The 16770-nt window shown below is 31.6% G+C and overlaps 1 protein-coding gene across 1 annotated transcript; it reads right to left on the reverse strand.

Moving 5' to 3' along the window:
* Positions 1 to 611: 611 nt before the first annotated feature.
* On the reverse strand, positions 612 to 6144 carry LOC132613634 (uncharacterized). The gene is made up of 4 exons (XM_060327743.1): positions 5366 to 6144; positions 3216 to 3362; positions 2457 to 3116; positions 612 to 1970 (listed from the first exon to the last, which is right to left on the reverse strand). The coding sequence occupies exons 1-4, from the start codon at positions 5696 to 5698 to the stop codon at positions 876 to 878; spliced, it is 2235 nt and encodes a 744-aa protein (XP_060183726.1). The 5' UTR covers positions 5699 to 6144; the 3' UTR covers positions 612 to 875.
* Between the last annotated feature and the right edge of the window lie 10626 nt (positions 6145 to 16770).

Below are 16770 nucleotides of genomic sequence, written 5' to 3' on the forward strand. Positions count from 1 at the left end.
TTTCAATCGTCACACCACACTCTGTGAGAGATATAAACCTCTTTTAATATGTCAAGGGCTATCCTTTTGATGCCAAGGAAGTGCACGTTGAGCCCATGCGAACGGTTTGGTTAAAATATGTCAGATTTCACCAAGTACAGAAGGTTCTAACCATACATGTCCCTCGACTGATATTGTCGTAGTTGATGGAAAACAAGTGAATATTCTTGTATTACCTTTGTTGGTCCCAAGGGATGGAGGATGTTGAAATTAGCCGAAAGATGGTTATCCGTTCAAGAACACTTTTTAGGGTGAGCAATGTAAACCCTTTTTTATGTTTGAAGGGCCATCCTTATGATGATAAGGAAGATTGTGGACAACAGGACAAGGAATAAACTCTGAGATAGGAAAACATTGTTGGCATAGTGGACTTTTCATGCTTCATACTCCAGCCTAGTTTATAGGCCATAAAACAAATGTTCTATGCACCCTAGAATTATTTCATTTTATATGATATGAGAGGAGTTGAGTTGAAGCTTCCAATTCATGTGCACAAGTCAATATACTGTAATAGTAAAATAGAGTTGCCAGTACTAGTGTCCAGAGTGGAATCCTCTGTTCTACATGCAATATAAGGAAACTAATTTTTATTTATGTCCTCCCCTCTTTGAGAGAACAAGAGAGTATTATACTCATGGACATTTCCATAGTAATTTACATTAAGATAACATTAAGAAGAGCCATTAAGCCAGTTGCAAGTTGCAAGTTGCAACTAGCAATCATGTATGGAAAAAAAAAGGATATAAGACATGCCCTTCATTCCTAAATTAGATGTAGAAACACAAAAAGAAGGATTAGTGATGTTAAGTATATACTCGGATTTTACTGATCAGCGGTTACTCTGCTGTTGACGATGGTAACGCCAAGCTGTTATCAGTCAATTCTTCCGAGGGTGATTCCAACTCAGTGTTAAAGCTCTTTGTGTAATGGAACTCAATTTGCAGCCTCTGATGAAGGGGTGTAGATGCCATCAACCCCTTCTTCACATCAACTTGTAATTCCCTAATGGGGATCGCCGCCAAAAAACTCTTAATGTACTCTTTACACGCCTCTTTACCTTTGCAAACAACGCTCAATTCTTCCTCATTTTCAGGAATGGTTGATTCTTCCATCTTTTCGTTGGTGTTCTTTGTGCTAACGACAATTTTTCCTTCGTTAGTAGCCTGTTTCGTATCAGTTTGCTCCTTTTTAGTGCTAGCCCGTTTATCATCCGATAGTTGACTCGTGCTAGGTAGCTGCAAAATTGTAGCGTCTCTGTTGAATTTAAGGATGAAAGCCTGGTTGCATCCCTCATAAAGCCTCTCACCAAGTGTGTCAAGGATATAGTATGCATCTCGTTCAACTTTGAGGATAAAAAAATGGTCATTCCAACTCACAATATAAACGAAGCACTCGCCATTACTAGGACCGTCTTGAACAGATTTGGAAATCTCATCCCAGATATTGTCGAAGGACATGGCGCCTTTGAGAAAATCGAATCCCTCATCTTCAATTCCTTCCGGATGGAAAAAACCAATGAATGATTTTTCCGGGACTACTGAGAGCGGGCGTACTTTAGCCTGGACCACAGTTTCGAGGTCAAAATGCTTATCGGGGAAACGCTCCATGTACGTCTTGTTTTCACAGAGATTTCTCCACTCTAGTGAACCTTCACGGATAAGACTGTCGAGTTGGGACTTGATGGGCATTTCTTCAGGGTTGGAATGGAACCAATCAGCAATCACAGCAACCAAGGCTGTACATGCACTTTCACCTGCAGCTCGCTCATTTCGTTGGTCAATTGAAGCAAAAAAGACTTCGGTCTGCAGCTTCATTTGCCCATCACGGCTTACTATCTCTTTCTGCTCCCAACTACCAACAGCAAAACTTTCATCTCCAAACTCGGAGACTGCAAATCGATTTGCAGTTGAACCTTCCTCAGATTTGTTCCACTGCAAGCAACGGAGAGGTTTTGTTAATAGAGATACAAACTACATCAAATGTAGGAAAATTGGTTTGGGTCAACTTAGCCAAGATAGTTACTCCTCTGTTTCAATTTGTTTGTCTTACTTCCCTTTCTAGTTGGTTTAAAAAATAATGCATTTTTCATTATTTGGCAACTCTTTAATTTCAACATCCCTCATGGCATGTTTAAGACCACAAGATTAAAGGGCATTTCGTACATTATACATACCTTTAGTTTAAGACTACAAGATTAAAAGTCTTCTTTACTTTCTTAAACTTTGTGTCAAGTCAAACTAAGACAAACAAATTGTAACGGAGGGAGTATTAGAACTATAGAAGTATGTGAGGTAGTGAAGAAAGTTATCGATCTCTGGAAGCTAATTATGAGGTGACGAATAATATTCAACCGTGCAAATCTATTTGGATGCAGGAACGATCTTGGATAAAAAATAAAAGAGAAGATAGGGACATACCCCTGAAGAAGACTCATCGGAGGAACTAAGCTGTCGGCGATCAAAATCTATATCATCCCCACCTTCCTCTCCATAATGTTTCTTCAACAATGGCTCCCCCTTGCCCTTGGTTTTAGGAGATCTAAAGCTTAACTTTCTCTTCCTCCAAGGGAGAATTTTGTGTTTTGAACTCTGCTGTGAATATTGATTATGACCTCCAGTTGCACCAGATTTGTGATGGCTATAATAGATCAATTCCTCATCTTCACTGCCACTAGTGTTTGAGTAGCATGATCCACCAGCATGGTTTGCATATGCAAGTGTTTCATAACTGAAAGACTTCCGCAAGCTCGTATCCTCCTTCACTTCCTCTGATTCACCTTCCTCTGAATCACCAAGTGAATCTGTGTCCACTGGGTAACCAAGATCAGTATCCTCGCTTCTGACCGAGTTCCTTCCATCACTGCTCTCCTCTTCATGGCACACCTTCTTTCGTCGCATAGTAGATAATCCCTTGAAAAGTTTAACTTTCTGCAGGCCTGCTTTTAAAGCAGAAAGCTCACTTCTGTCTGTCGATGAAATCTCTGCAGGCGAAGGAGATACTGGGGCAGACATGGCAAACTTTGGCATCCTTTCTGAGGCTTCGTTAGCATTTCCCAATTCAACAAGGTTGAGAGACACCTGTCATATATATATATATCTACCATGTTAACCAAAAAAAAGGGACTAATGATGTAGAAAAAGGAACAAAAGTAAGTCAAGCAAATTTGTTTTGCTTACACAAAGTGAAAGGTCGCTCTTAATGCCAACCAAGGGAATGACTATTTCATTTTCTTCTTTTTCCCTAGCTGCTGAACCAAAGTCTGCAATGTTCAACGATGCAGCAGCAACTATGGGGACTTTATGGTTTGATCTTTTATTTGTAACCTGTTTTAGAAGAAACATGAATAAGTACTGTCAAGCAACTTACAGAGAGAATATTACAAGTATGGAATTAAATATAACAATGAATGAAAAGAAAAGATGCTGTATGAACAAAGAAAGCAACTAAACAAAGGCTCAACTTTTTTGTTTTCCTTTTTTGGATTGAATCAAACATCCTTCTTAATTAGAAAAGGAAATATGCTGGATGAACAAACAAAGCAACTAAAGAAAGGCATATTCTCCAAAGTCTTAAACTATAATTTTCCAAAATGGTAAAGAAAGTATACAGAATATGCCAATATTATTATATTTTCACAAAATGTACCAGCCACATATGTAGAAAAGTTAATACTGATATGATTGAAAATTAGTAAGTACCATTTATATAATTATATTACACATCACTATTAGAACACACCACACGCTATTAAGGTGAGTCCAACAAAGCTAATCATTAAACCCCAGAAAGCTTAATTAGCTTTTTTGACTCCCATATAAACCTGTTAACCGGTTTGAACCAGACCGGACCGGTAACCGGTTAACAAACTGGCCAGTTTCCGGTTAAAAAATTTGAACCGGCCACCGGTTCCGGTTTAACCGGTTCTGGTTTACCGGTTAAAAACCCGAAACCGAAACCTGTCCGGTTCAAACACATCCAAAACCTCTTTTTTTTTTTTTGTATAGTATATATTAGTATATTGTAGGTATATTTACATATGTTATATAAGTTTATAAGTAAATTTTATATATTTACTAACAGGCTAACAGCAAGTCAGCAATATAGCATATATATATATATATTAAGTTATATGCTTAAGTTATACTACATATACCTAAAATATAGTAAGAATATACTTATATATCAATATACTTAGGTTATATAACTTATATATATATATATATATATATATATATGTTTAAGTTAGATGTATACTATATATACTTATAACTATATATATTAAGTTATATGCTTAAGTTATACTACATATACCTAAAATATAGTAAGAATATACTTATATATATCAATATACTTAGGTTATATAACTTATATATATATATATATATATATATGTTTAAGTATACTATATATAACAGCCCAACGGCTACACAATTAAAAAAAAAATAAAAATATTCGACCGGTTTTACCGGTTTAACCGATTCCGGTTCCAAAAAAATAGAAACCGGAACCGGTAGTTAATATACGGTTAACCGGTTCCAGTTCCGGTTTTACCGGTTAACCCGAACCGGTTGACGGGTTTACTCCCATAGCATGTCAAGACTCAAGAATAGTATACTCATTATCTGAGTCTCAGACTATTCATGGTTAAATAAAATTAACTTTTCAGACAGAAATTCATTGGAAAATAGGTTACTGTAATGTTAAAGAAAGAACATCAAGGGGAAATTCACTATTTATTAACTTTGTTTCTAATCCAAAAATTTCACTCCTATGATTGTGATCAAACTCAAAGAAAAACAAATTTGGTGATGAATTTCATCAGGTATCTCTTGCTAACATATTATTGCAGAGGCAAACACAAACACTCTTGATATATACAGAACCACCATAAAAAAAAATTTTAAAAAAAGAATTCTACTAATTTAAGGAGATTAAAAAAATTATGCTATATGATCAAGATTCATGATAGGATAATTTAAAGGACACTGATCAAGAAAGGCTTAATTCCTCCCAATTCCTTACACATACAAGACAATAAAGACACAAATTCATAGCCAATAAAAAGTCAAACTTCCACACAAGAAGTCAAGGCCTTTGATCAATTCTCAACAACTTGTTGATGGGACACAATTCTCAGTAACATCAGTTAGATTAAGAAATTAGGTTCTTCTTATCTCATACACTATTCCAAGATTAAATTTTCAATTCTCAAAACAACCAAACATCCCATGATAGAAAAGAACAACAACCACATCAAAATCATTCATACTCCCCCCCCCCCCCCCCCCCCCAAAAAAAATAGAGGTAAAAGCATGAGATATCTTACATTAAACACAGTAAAAGAAACATCCCAAGGATGAAATGACTTCTCTTTGGAAACAGAAAAGTTGCACTGACTTTGAAACTCCTCATTCCAATAAACAACACCATCATCATTCAAACACTCTTCCTTTGTGAAATTCTTCTTGACACTTTTTCTCTTGAGTGAACTCAAAGTCAATGGATTACTCTTTGAGCCTTTCCACTTAATTTCAACAGCCAATCTTTGAAAATCTTGAGAAAAGTTTAGACCTTTAAGACAGTTAACAGTGATTTTAGCCTCAAATTTCTTTGAAGATATTTCAGGCCATGGCCTCCACTTCATCATTTTCACAACCATCTTTCTGTTTTTATAAATTCACACAAAACAAACAAATACACAAAAGGGTCCTCAAGAAACACAAAAAAGATTATTTCTTTGAAAGTTTTGGGACACAAAACAAACAAATACTCAAAAGGGTCCTCAACAAACACAAAAAAGAAGGTTTCTTGGAAAGTTTTGGGACACAAAACAAATAAATACTCAAAAGGGTCCTCAAGAAACACAAAAAAGATTCACAAGAATGAAGAAAAGAGGTTTCTTTGACAGTTTTGGGATCAAGAATTTAAAAAAAAAAAAAAACAAGAGAAGATTTTGAAGGGTTATTAGGTGTTTATCAAAGAATTTTTGAAAGTTGGTTTGGAATAAGAACATAAGAATTGTTTTTGAGTTATGCAGAACCACGCTGTGTTTTTTTCAGAGAGAGAAAGAAGAGAGAGAGGCCTGCATTTGTAAAAACACCTAAGAAGTAACGTCTCTTATAGACTTATAGTACAATAGAATTTCAAGAGTGTTCGCTCGTGTCTGAGGAAATAAAATCTCTTAGACTTTTATAATTTAAATTAAAAAAAAAAATTAGATTTTTTATATGTAAAAAATAAAAATTTCGTACAAAAATTATAAAATTAAAAAAAAAATTGTAAAGCGTCAAATAACCACTTTTCCTCTATTGTTCCTGTTTGGTACTATAATTATGAGTTTCCCTTTTTTTGTGATTTGGATTAAGTACTACACCCATTGCTAATATCAAGATTAATTTACTTCAAATGTAAATATAATAAAAAAAAAAAACTAATCTTTTTAAGATAACAGTTTCCAAAGAATTCTAACTGGATTCACGTTTCATATTTTTAGGATAAGGTTAAAATATAGTAACAAATTTTTAGGTACAAAGGTACATTGAACTTTCATTGGGTTCCCGGTATTATTTGCGTTAGGTATCTTCAAAGTTTTAGAGGGATTTTAGAATTAAAAACAAAAAAAAGACATAAGAGTTTATAAAATTAATAATATTTTGAGATTTGAGAAATAATATTAATTTCACATTTGGATAAGATATAATAACTCGCTTAAAGGAAGTCAGAGTACTTCAACTTCCCGGCTACAAAAAGATAAAACAAGAATTAGATGTAAAATTTGTCACTAATTCAAAAAATGAATAATTATTATTAATTCGTTATTAAATAAAATTAGCAATGAATTTTTACTGCTTAGCAACATAGGGAGGAGGAGGGGGAGGCGAAATTATGTGATTCCTCCGTGCGAATACATATTATTGTATGAAATATTTTTGTTGACCTACAAAAAAAAAAAAGAATTGTGGTAGAATTCTAATGAAATTATTTTATTTTATTTTTGCTTAATAATATGTTTATTTATATCAGTGTTTTAAAAGGCGAGGGCGTAAGGCGGGACATTTTACGTCTGCCTCAGTGAGGCGTAAGCCCCGAGGCACGGGGCGTAAGTCCCATGGGGTTTTAATTTTTAGTATTTTATAAAATGATATAATTATAATAAATACTTTTAAATAGGTGAAATAGCGTAAAAATTTGAAGAAAACTATAAATAAGTGATATATATATATATATATATATATATATATATATATATATATATATATATATATATATATATATATATATATATGCTCCACCCCAAAAAAAGAACTAATTAGAACAATCTATTATACGTCTATATATATATATATATATATATATTTATATATAGATGCTCCACCTCCACAAAAAAACTAATTAGAACAATCTATTATACGCTACTTATAAGTACAAGTGACTGCTCGTTACTTTTTGATATAGTAGAAGACAAGATAAATAATTGGAAAAGAACATATATTAGGCATTCTAGCAATGAAAAAAGGTCTTGACTTTTAAATTTAATATTTCAGTTCCTTTTTAAAACATTTGAGTAATTACATGTTGACTTTTGAGAATTTGGGCATTATACTAAGGACTTATTTAACAAATTTCGTTTTAGTTTGAAGAAGTTTTCTGGGCTTACGCCCCAACACGCCCCAACAAAAAAACACTCGCCCCAAACGCCCGGGCGTACGCCTTTTGGGACTTTCGCCCCGACCCATCGTCCCGGGGCATTTTTGGTACGCCCCACCCCAGGACTCGCCCCAAAAACGCCTTTTAAAACACTGATTTATATATGGAGTTACTCTAGTAAGTAGCATCTAAAAAAGGAGACTCTTCGATAAGTGGTCCTAAAGCTCTAAAGCATGATAGTAACCTAGCTTATAGGAATCTGTTTAGTCCAGTTGATAACGGAGACTTGTTATAGTCTTCGATGTGTTCATCAAAATTAATGCATTCTATGTTGATTCTTATTTCTTAGGTTAAAAACACAAAATTCAACACAAAATATTACTCCCGGTTATCTTACTTGTCAAGTATATTAAAAATAAAATTTTCTTTTACTTCTTCATTTGAAGCAAGTCAACAAATAAGTAGTTTTTTTTTCCTCCAATTATCATTGAATAACCACCCTCAAACTTATTGGAGTACTAGTAAACAAATTTAAATTTTCAAAATACAATAAAGATGAATAATCTAGCAAAATAAGTACTGATTAATAGTACTTTTTTAAGGGAAGTGTAAGATGTATACTGGACAAGTAAAAGGGAACGAGGGGTAAACGATCACTTTATCATTTATAAGTGAATTTCGTATTGAATTGAATTGTAACTGCAATTAATTTTAGAAACTTCTTTTAAAATGGTCGATTTCATGTTTGATTCCTTTAGCATTTTCCTCTTTTATTAATTTAGATTTTAGGATGGAAGACAATCCATTTTGAAAATGTATTTCCTTTATTTATAGAAACTTTAGGGATGTTCTTTTATCCCTTTTTATTAATATTTTGGATTTTTGCATATAAATTAATTCCTTCTCGAAAAGATAACAAGTTCATTTTATTTCACATAGGAACGAACAATCTTTACATCTTTATGAATATACCTCTAAATTTCAAACTTAACTTTCTATTAAAAGTTACTTACTTAAACTTTAATATTACGGATCATTGTATTTGTTGAAGAAAGCAAATAAGATCTTTTATAAAAATAACATGTAATAGTATATATCCTTTGTTATTTTATCTTCTTTAAATTTGAGTAATTATTAACACGCATACATGTATATTGAAGGTGTATAAGGGTTAGTATATATAAATACACACACATACATTTATAAGCGTGGGTATGACCAACCAAAGGCCGATAATTTGAAATATGATAATGTTTTATGTACATGCTACTCAAATGATCCTTCTTCTCGCACTTTGCCTCTCAAAAATCAACCTGATGAAAACAATCTTATAATACTCTTCTTATAATTTTGAAATATCTAAATTTGATTTAGTTTCGAAAATTGGTCCCCAAAAAAACACTTAAAGCAAGGATTTGAAAATGAAAAATATAAGATAAATTTGGATAGAGAGAATATTTACTCTGAAATTTCACTTATTTCAATAAATGAATCATGTGCATAAAATCTAGTCAATTTAAGTATTATAATATTTATGAAAAAGGCTCAAATATGCCATAGAACTATCGGAAATGACTCATTTGTGTAACTCGTCAATAGTTTGGCTCATTTATGCCATTAAACTATTGGAAATGGCTCATTTATACCACTCATCAATAGTTTGGCTCATTTATGCCATCATCGTTACCAAAATGACTCATTCGTGCCCATTTTTCATTAACGCCGGTATTAAATAATACCATATATGACACGTGGCCTCCAACTAGATTATGGTTATGGATGGGCTGGGTGTATGGCACGGATTTTTTTATTAATTTGGGATTTAAAATTGGGCTTGTTTAATATTAGAGCTCTACGTCATTTAATTAAACCAGCCCAATTTTAAATTCAAATTAATAAAAAAATTCGAGTCATACACCCGACCTACCCACAACCCTAATCTATTGCGTTAATAATAAATCTTATTTTAAAAAGATCGCAACATATTCGAAATAAAGTTACGCATTAAAAAATAACACACTTAAATCTAAACCCTAAAAATAAAAAACTTTAAGCTAATGACAACAAGTCTTCAAACAAAAATGGACTTCGACCACTTTTTAACCACTAAAACGACGACCCGAAGTTTTGCTTATCGTTGATGTATTGAGCCTACCTTAATAATCACACAAAAATAAGTAGGGTTCTATATAAAATATTGAAGTTCCGGAATCTTGAAGCATGATTAATCTATACCCAAATTACGGAAAAAGTGTGAAAAAAAAAAAAAAGACACCTAGTATTGGACTTAACTGAGCCGTTACAGTTAAGTCCTATAACACAGTATTTTACTGAGTTAAAGGTACTTTGGTACTAATTTTTTTTTTTTTTTGGTATTTTGGTTCACTATGTTTTTTTTGGTTCATTTTGGTTCCGGACTCTAAGGAAGTACACTAAAGTTACCTAATCAATTCTTTCTAGTAAATGTGTTATTTCCGTCTCAATTTATGTGACATAATTTTTTTTAGTCTGTTTAATAAAATTCACTTTTCTATAATTAAAAATAACTTAACTTTAAAATTACTTTTTTACCTTATAATGAAATGATTTAATGTCACACAAACGTTTAAGGTTTATTTTAAATCACAAATTTCAAAAGTCTTCCTTTATTTTAAACTTTGTGACTAGTCAAACGGTGTCATATAAATTGAAACGGAAGAAATACTACATTGTAGGGGTAAGGTCTGCGTACAATTTACCCTCCCTAGACCCCATTTTGTGGGATTTCAATGGGTAGGTTGTTGTTGTTGTAGTTAAACATTTTTCTCCTTTTGGACACATTTTATCCTTAATTACTTCATCTATCCTAATTCGTTTTGTTTTATGCTGTTACTAGTTACTACTACTTAAATAGTCAAATTTTCCTACTAGAATTTTCAAGTAAAAATATTTGATTTTAAGAGGTTTGTGTAATTTTTAAATATATAAATTTTTCTCTCAAAGAATTTGTAAAAAAATCTAGATTCATATAAAAAAAATTAATTAAGTTTCCCTCAACTCGCCATTCTTTTTAGAAAAAAGAAAGATACACATATTTTCCTGTTTTTCTTTTTCTTTCTTTTTCGGTTGTCTTCCATTTTGTGAGCTGAACTACATATATATGGAGAATTCATGTAAACTTTAAAGATTACTTCAATTTTTTATATGTTAAAAATCATATCTTTTTAAGATAAGTTGAAATCTTACCAGATTCTTGTACCATGGACTTGTTTGGATTTTCGTTCTTTTTTGCGCTAGAGATATAGATGAGACTATTTTTTTTTTGTTCATACAAGACTTTCAGATATGATGTGCCGAATTTGTCTTTACATTTTACTATTTATAAACAATAGTCTAAATGTGTCCGATTGCTGACATATTTAAAATCAAAAGGTGCTCGTATTAAATTTGTTGCAGGGATGCTTTAAGAATTAATTATTTAAAATTAAATAGTAAACATTCTTCTGTGAGCAATAATTAGTGAGATTTTTAGTTTGTTTGGTCAATCCTCCAAAATTTGAGTATTTTAAAAAATATTTTTTGTTGCAAGTGTTTTTTGACAAAATTGAAGAGTAGCAATTTATATTTGGCTATTCAATTTAAAAAATACTTTTATCAATATTAAAGCAATAATTCGTACTTGGCCAAAGTTCAAAAAGTACTTTTGCGGAAAATTATCATTTCAACTTCTGAAAAATGTTTTTGTTATGACTCAAAAGCGCTTATTTTTTCCTAAAAACTTGGTTAAACACCTCAGTTCTCTAAAATAAGCACTTTTTAAATAAAAGAAAATGACTTCCCAAAAGCTTTACCAAACAAACTAAAACTCAGTACTATATCGGATATTGATAAATTATACTCCATCGGTTACCTATTATTAGTTAGGGAGTCTTTGAGGTAGTTCGTTCATCACGTTTTCGTTACTTTTTTTCTAAATTATTTAAATTATAGATTATCCTGACTTATTGTACTTTTTATGTAGTTTCTGAATATATAATTTTTATTTTTACAAACTTGAAAATTCATGTTAAAATTACAATCAAAATTATAAAATTTGACCCTCATACTCCGAAAATGTTCACATAAATTGAAACGGAGGGAGTATTCTTTTTCTTCTCCTGTATTAGTGGATGGAATTGGACGAGTGATATGAACAAACAAAAAACATGGATGGTGGTTTAGGTAAATCAGCACTTAATTCAAATAAATAATAGATTCAAATTTGTTCAATCTTGTGGTACGTTAATATTAATTTGGTACATTAATGTCTACGTAAGGAAAAAACGTATTGAAACTGGAATGTGAGTCTTGCTTTATTTATTGGGTTGCGTTACACCTTTAACACTTATGTTTATTTAACAATTAAATATGCCAAAAAGCAAGTTCAGCTTTACATGCTGTTTCAATCCGTCAAGCAAGATAAGTCAAATATAGGTCACTCGACTTTTTAATTTATTGTATGAATGTTGTTAAACTTTTTTGTTTAACAAAAATACTATTTTACTTTAATTATCAAGTATTACAAAAATTATTAAACTATTTTCTGTAACAAAAAAGTTACTCAACTTCGCATAAGTATTACAGTAGGTTACTAGAAGGAAAGAATGAGACGTTTACTGTGATATTTATGTAAAATTGAGTGAACTTTCGTTAAAAAAAAAAAAAAAAAAAAACTTGTTTAGATAATTTATGTGATACTTAATTAGTCAAGATTGAGTGACTATTTCATTATAAAAGATAGTTTGGTTGAGTAACCATTCATGCCTACAGATATGAGTTTGTGTTAGAACAATGTTTAATATTTGTGGAGACTGATTAGTTTCTTGCTTTTTCGGATAGTCTTTTATCTTAATTACATAGTGTGTGCTTTTGCTTTATCTTTCATGAGTTTGTGTCAAATCAGATGATATTACTGTGGCTAGACTATTACAATTAGTATAGTCAATTGTGCAGCCTCAGGTGATTATGTGACACTCACTGAAAATTTCACGTTGGCAAAACGCGAAAAAAGTAATACCATATATTTCAAAGGAAGCAACAAACTATACATCAATGTAGACAAATCTCATATAGGTAAAATTCTGGTCAGATGTTACGTATTTGATTTTTAGAAAAATTATGGCAGCGAAAATGGCATATTTGCACATTTGTTTAATGATAGAGGTATATTTGCATCATATGTGTAACGGCAAGATATATATGCACTACTTTTTTAATAAGGGATATATCTGCTCTAAATTGCAAAGATGAGGTGTATCTTTGCACCTTTGTCCAAGGGGGAAAAGAAGGCTTGATATGTTCTCATTCTTGAACTTTCCAATCAAATTTCAGCAAGGAGACTTCATTTTATCACACTTTATGCTACTCCTTTCGTCCCAAAATAAATCTCACCTTAGCAAAAATCACATCTATTAAGAAATCAATAAATACAATGTGAAGTTTACTAAACTACTCCTAATTATTAGACGATTTTTGAGAATTGAGCAATATTAAAGAAGATTACTTCTTTAATGCTAAGGCATAATTGTAACCACTTGACAATTTTTGGGGAAAATGACTAAAATGCACCCCCAGTGTTTGCCCAAATTTGCTGTGACACACCTAACCTTTATGGCTGACCCATTACCCCCCTAGACATATTTATAATGTGTTTTGTTGGCCATTAAAATGTCACCTCTAGTTTTTTAAAGTCAGGTGCACCCCCACGCCCTTGGGAAAATCCTAAAACACCCTTACCATTATAATATCAGCCCATTTCTTAATCTTTTACACTTAGAACAAAAAACATATTCCAAAAAACCATTTCACTATCAATGCAACCAAATTCACCTTTCATTTCCATTGCAGCTTCAATGCAAGATTTTTCTTCCATTTTCTTCTTCAAAGCAAGTTCTTCTTCCATTTTCTTTTTCAAAACAAATTCTTCTTGCATTTTTTTCACCAATTTGTGAAGAATGAACTTAGATCTTTGATCAATTGGATAATTTCTCCACTCAAAGAAATTACAATGTCATAACAAAACATAAAACATAAGCAAACAATTTTTACGATTCCTTACACCATAGAAGGGGCAAGACCAAAATCTTCGTCCGGGATTGTTGGGAGACCAAGAAATCTTCATTTTCAGCAATTCACCGTAATGACATCGCACCTCGAGCTTCATTTTTGGGTCATCATTATCAGCACAGAGCCTGTTCAGCTCTGATTTTACCCCTTTCATAACTGAATGTATACAAAATTTGGGGGAACTTAGAATCCCTAACCTACTAAATATAAGATAAAAAATGAAAAAAGAGGAGAAATTTACACAAGTTGTAACTTACCTCTTGAATCAATCGCTTAATTTGAAGATAGAGTTTCAAGTTTTTAGCTTCAATGGAGTTCCAATCTGGCAAAGTGATGATGAAATGGGTCAATTATGGATAAATAAAGAGGATTAAAACTAATAGCCGTTGGGAGGGCCAAGTGGCAAAAAAATAACGAGTCAGCCAAGTTTAATATGCACCTTACGCGCCCCTTGTGCGTGTCCTCACGTTCAGGTCCAGCTCATTACAAAAAAGGCCAATAAAACACACTATAAATATGTCCAGGGGATAATAGGTCACCGGTAAAGTTTAGGTGTGTCGTAGCAAATTTGGGCAATATTGGGGGTGCATTTTAGGCATTTTTCTCAATTTTTGTCTTGAATTTCTAAAATGACACTTATTTTGGGTCAAATAATTTTTTGAAAGTGACACTTATTTTAAGACAGAAAAGTATTAAAAACAACAAAAACAAACGCAAATCCTGGAATAATGTGAAATTGACTTTTGTCTACGTGAGAAAAAGATTTTAATTTGGGGGCCATTTCCTAAATGGAAAGCGACTAAATAGACTATATATTAATGAATGAGAGACTTTTGATTATTTCCTTCATTTATTTCATGGGATTTTTCCAAAGTCAACTTAGAAATAAAAAGAACAGCTATTATAGACTTGGGACTCCACTAATAAGGCATCAAATTAAATGCCAATTTCGTTAATGTTTAACTAGAAAAGAAAAAAGCAGTTATTCTAGATGGGTTATTATGTGCTGTCCGAAGTAATTAACGAATTATTGCAAATTCCTTGGTCCCAAAATAAGTGGCACCTTAACAAAAATAATTTGTCCCAAAATAAGTGTCACTTGAGGAATTTAAGATAAAAATTGACATGTGTTTTCAAATATGCCCTTAGCATTAAAGAAGCAGTCTTCTTTAATATTGCTCAATTCCCAAAAAACATCTAATAATAAAAAGGGGTAGTTTAGTAACTTCCGCATTGTATTTATTAATTTCTTAATGAGCGTGATTTTTGCTAATGTGATACTTATTTTGGGACGGAGGGAGTATATCTTTTGTCAAATATCCTCGATAGTAATATATGTATGCAGATAAATTCAATTATCCTCTCTCAGTTTGTTCATATAAATTACTCCTTATATAACAAAATTATTATTGTGCCTAGGGCCGGAGGTACACATTTAGGTTCGTTCGGACGAGGGTTCTATAACTTTTATTTAGAATTGTAGGGTCGGGTTGATCTGAATTAAATACTTTTAATATAGAACGTACTCCGCCTATTCATTTTTACTTGTCCTGTATACTAAAAATAATTGTCTATTTTTACTTATCCAGTTTAGAAAACCAAGATATAATTTACCATATCATAGCAATTTTACCATTATTATTAATTATTGAGTTGAAAAGTTCAAGGTTCTTAGTGGCCCACAACTGAACTAACATAACTATGTCCTCTAGGACACGGTGTTTTTAAACGAAAATTCTGAAATCCATACCATAAAACCAAAATCAAAAACTATAATATCTTTACAAATAGTTGACCTTTTTTATGTATTTTAAAAAAAAAAATTATGTTTCCTTAATATTTTTTAAAAAAAAGCCACGCCGCTTTTTTAAAAACTTTATGATAAATAATATTTTCTAAATGCAGAAACTTTAAAAAAATAAAAAAAGGTCAATTATTTGTAAATATATTATAGTTTTTGATTTTGGTTTTATTGTAAGGATTTCAGAATTTTCGTTTAAAAACACCGAATTCTAGAGGATATAGTGATGTTAGTTCATTTTTTAAAAGTAGGTTTTATTGATTTCAATAATTAGATGACTTAGTAATAACTAGGGGTGATATAGTAAAATTATCATTCTATTATACTCCCTCCATTTCATAATAAATTATTTTTTAAGCTCATGCACACTCCTTACATATTGCTCACTCCTAGAAAATTAGGAATGTTTTTACTAACTTACCCCTAATTAAGTTTTACTTCTTTCTAGAGAAAAAAAAGATAGTTAATGAATCTTGACTATATAAATAAGGGTAATCTTGGAAGAATCTGCCCAAAGTCTTCTTGAAATCCTAAAGCACCACTTCTTTAAATTGAAAAACCTAAAAATCACTTATTATGGAATGGAGGAAGTAACTCCTTAAGGGGAGTATCAAGTCAATACAGGACAAGTAAAAATGGATTTGGGGGGGGGGGGGGGGGGGGGGTAATTTTTTGAGTAAAAATTCATTAAAATTGCAACATATGATAGATTTAAGCCCATAACTTTAGAAATACAATAAGTTCACTGATAAAAACTTTAAATGTTAAAATCATAGAGTTTAAGTTCCGGATCTATGTATGTATAAAATTTAGAGCTTTTACATATTTGATCGCTTGGCCAAAAATAATTACAGCCTCTAAGAAATATACAAAAGATATACATTAATTATGTATATTTTTTGTAATTATAATTAATATACATTTGCTGACTATTATTGATGTCGGCCCCTAAAATTTAATTACAAACCTAGTAACTAAAATGAGCTATGGGTTTGACAGCAAGTTCAAAACCATAAATTTAAATTTTTGCTCTGCCTTTTGAGTGTCCCACTTTCATTTTAAAAAAAAAAAAGAAAAAAAGGGAAGTTAATTTGGATTAGGTTACCAAGAATTCCATAAATTACATGATTAACCTATTGACACAATGACACTGGTATAAGTAGGTATTAATTGTGTTTAGTTCTATACATGAGATTAAT

The sequence above is a fragment of the Lycium barbarum genome, chromosome 10, assembly GCF_019175385.1.
Source record: "Lycium barbarum isolate Lr01 chromosome 10, ASM1917538v2, whole genome shotgun sequence".
In the NCBI taxonomy this organism is placed as follows: domain Eukaryota; kingdom Viridiplantae; phylum Streptophyta; class Magnoliopsida; order Solanales; family Solanaceae; genus Lycium; species Lycium barbarum.

Coding starts and splice junctions, on each gene's coding strand:
- LOC132613634 (XM_060327743.1), bottom strand. CDS start 5,698: ATGGTTGTGAAAATGATGAAGTGGAGGCCATGGCCTGAAATATCTTCA. Junction 3,363..5,365: donor TTTCTTTTACTGTGTTTAAT/GTAAGATATCTC, acceptor CTTCTAAAACAG/GTTACAAATAAAAGATCAAA. Junction 3,117..3,215: donor AGAGCGACCTTTCACTTTGT/GTAAGCAAAACA, acceptor TATATATGACAG/GTGTCTCTCAACCTTGTTGA.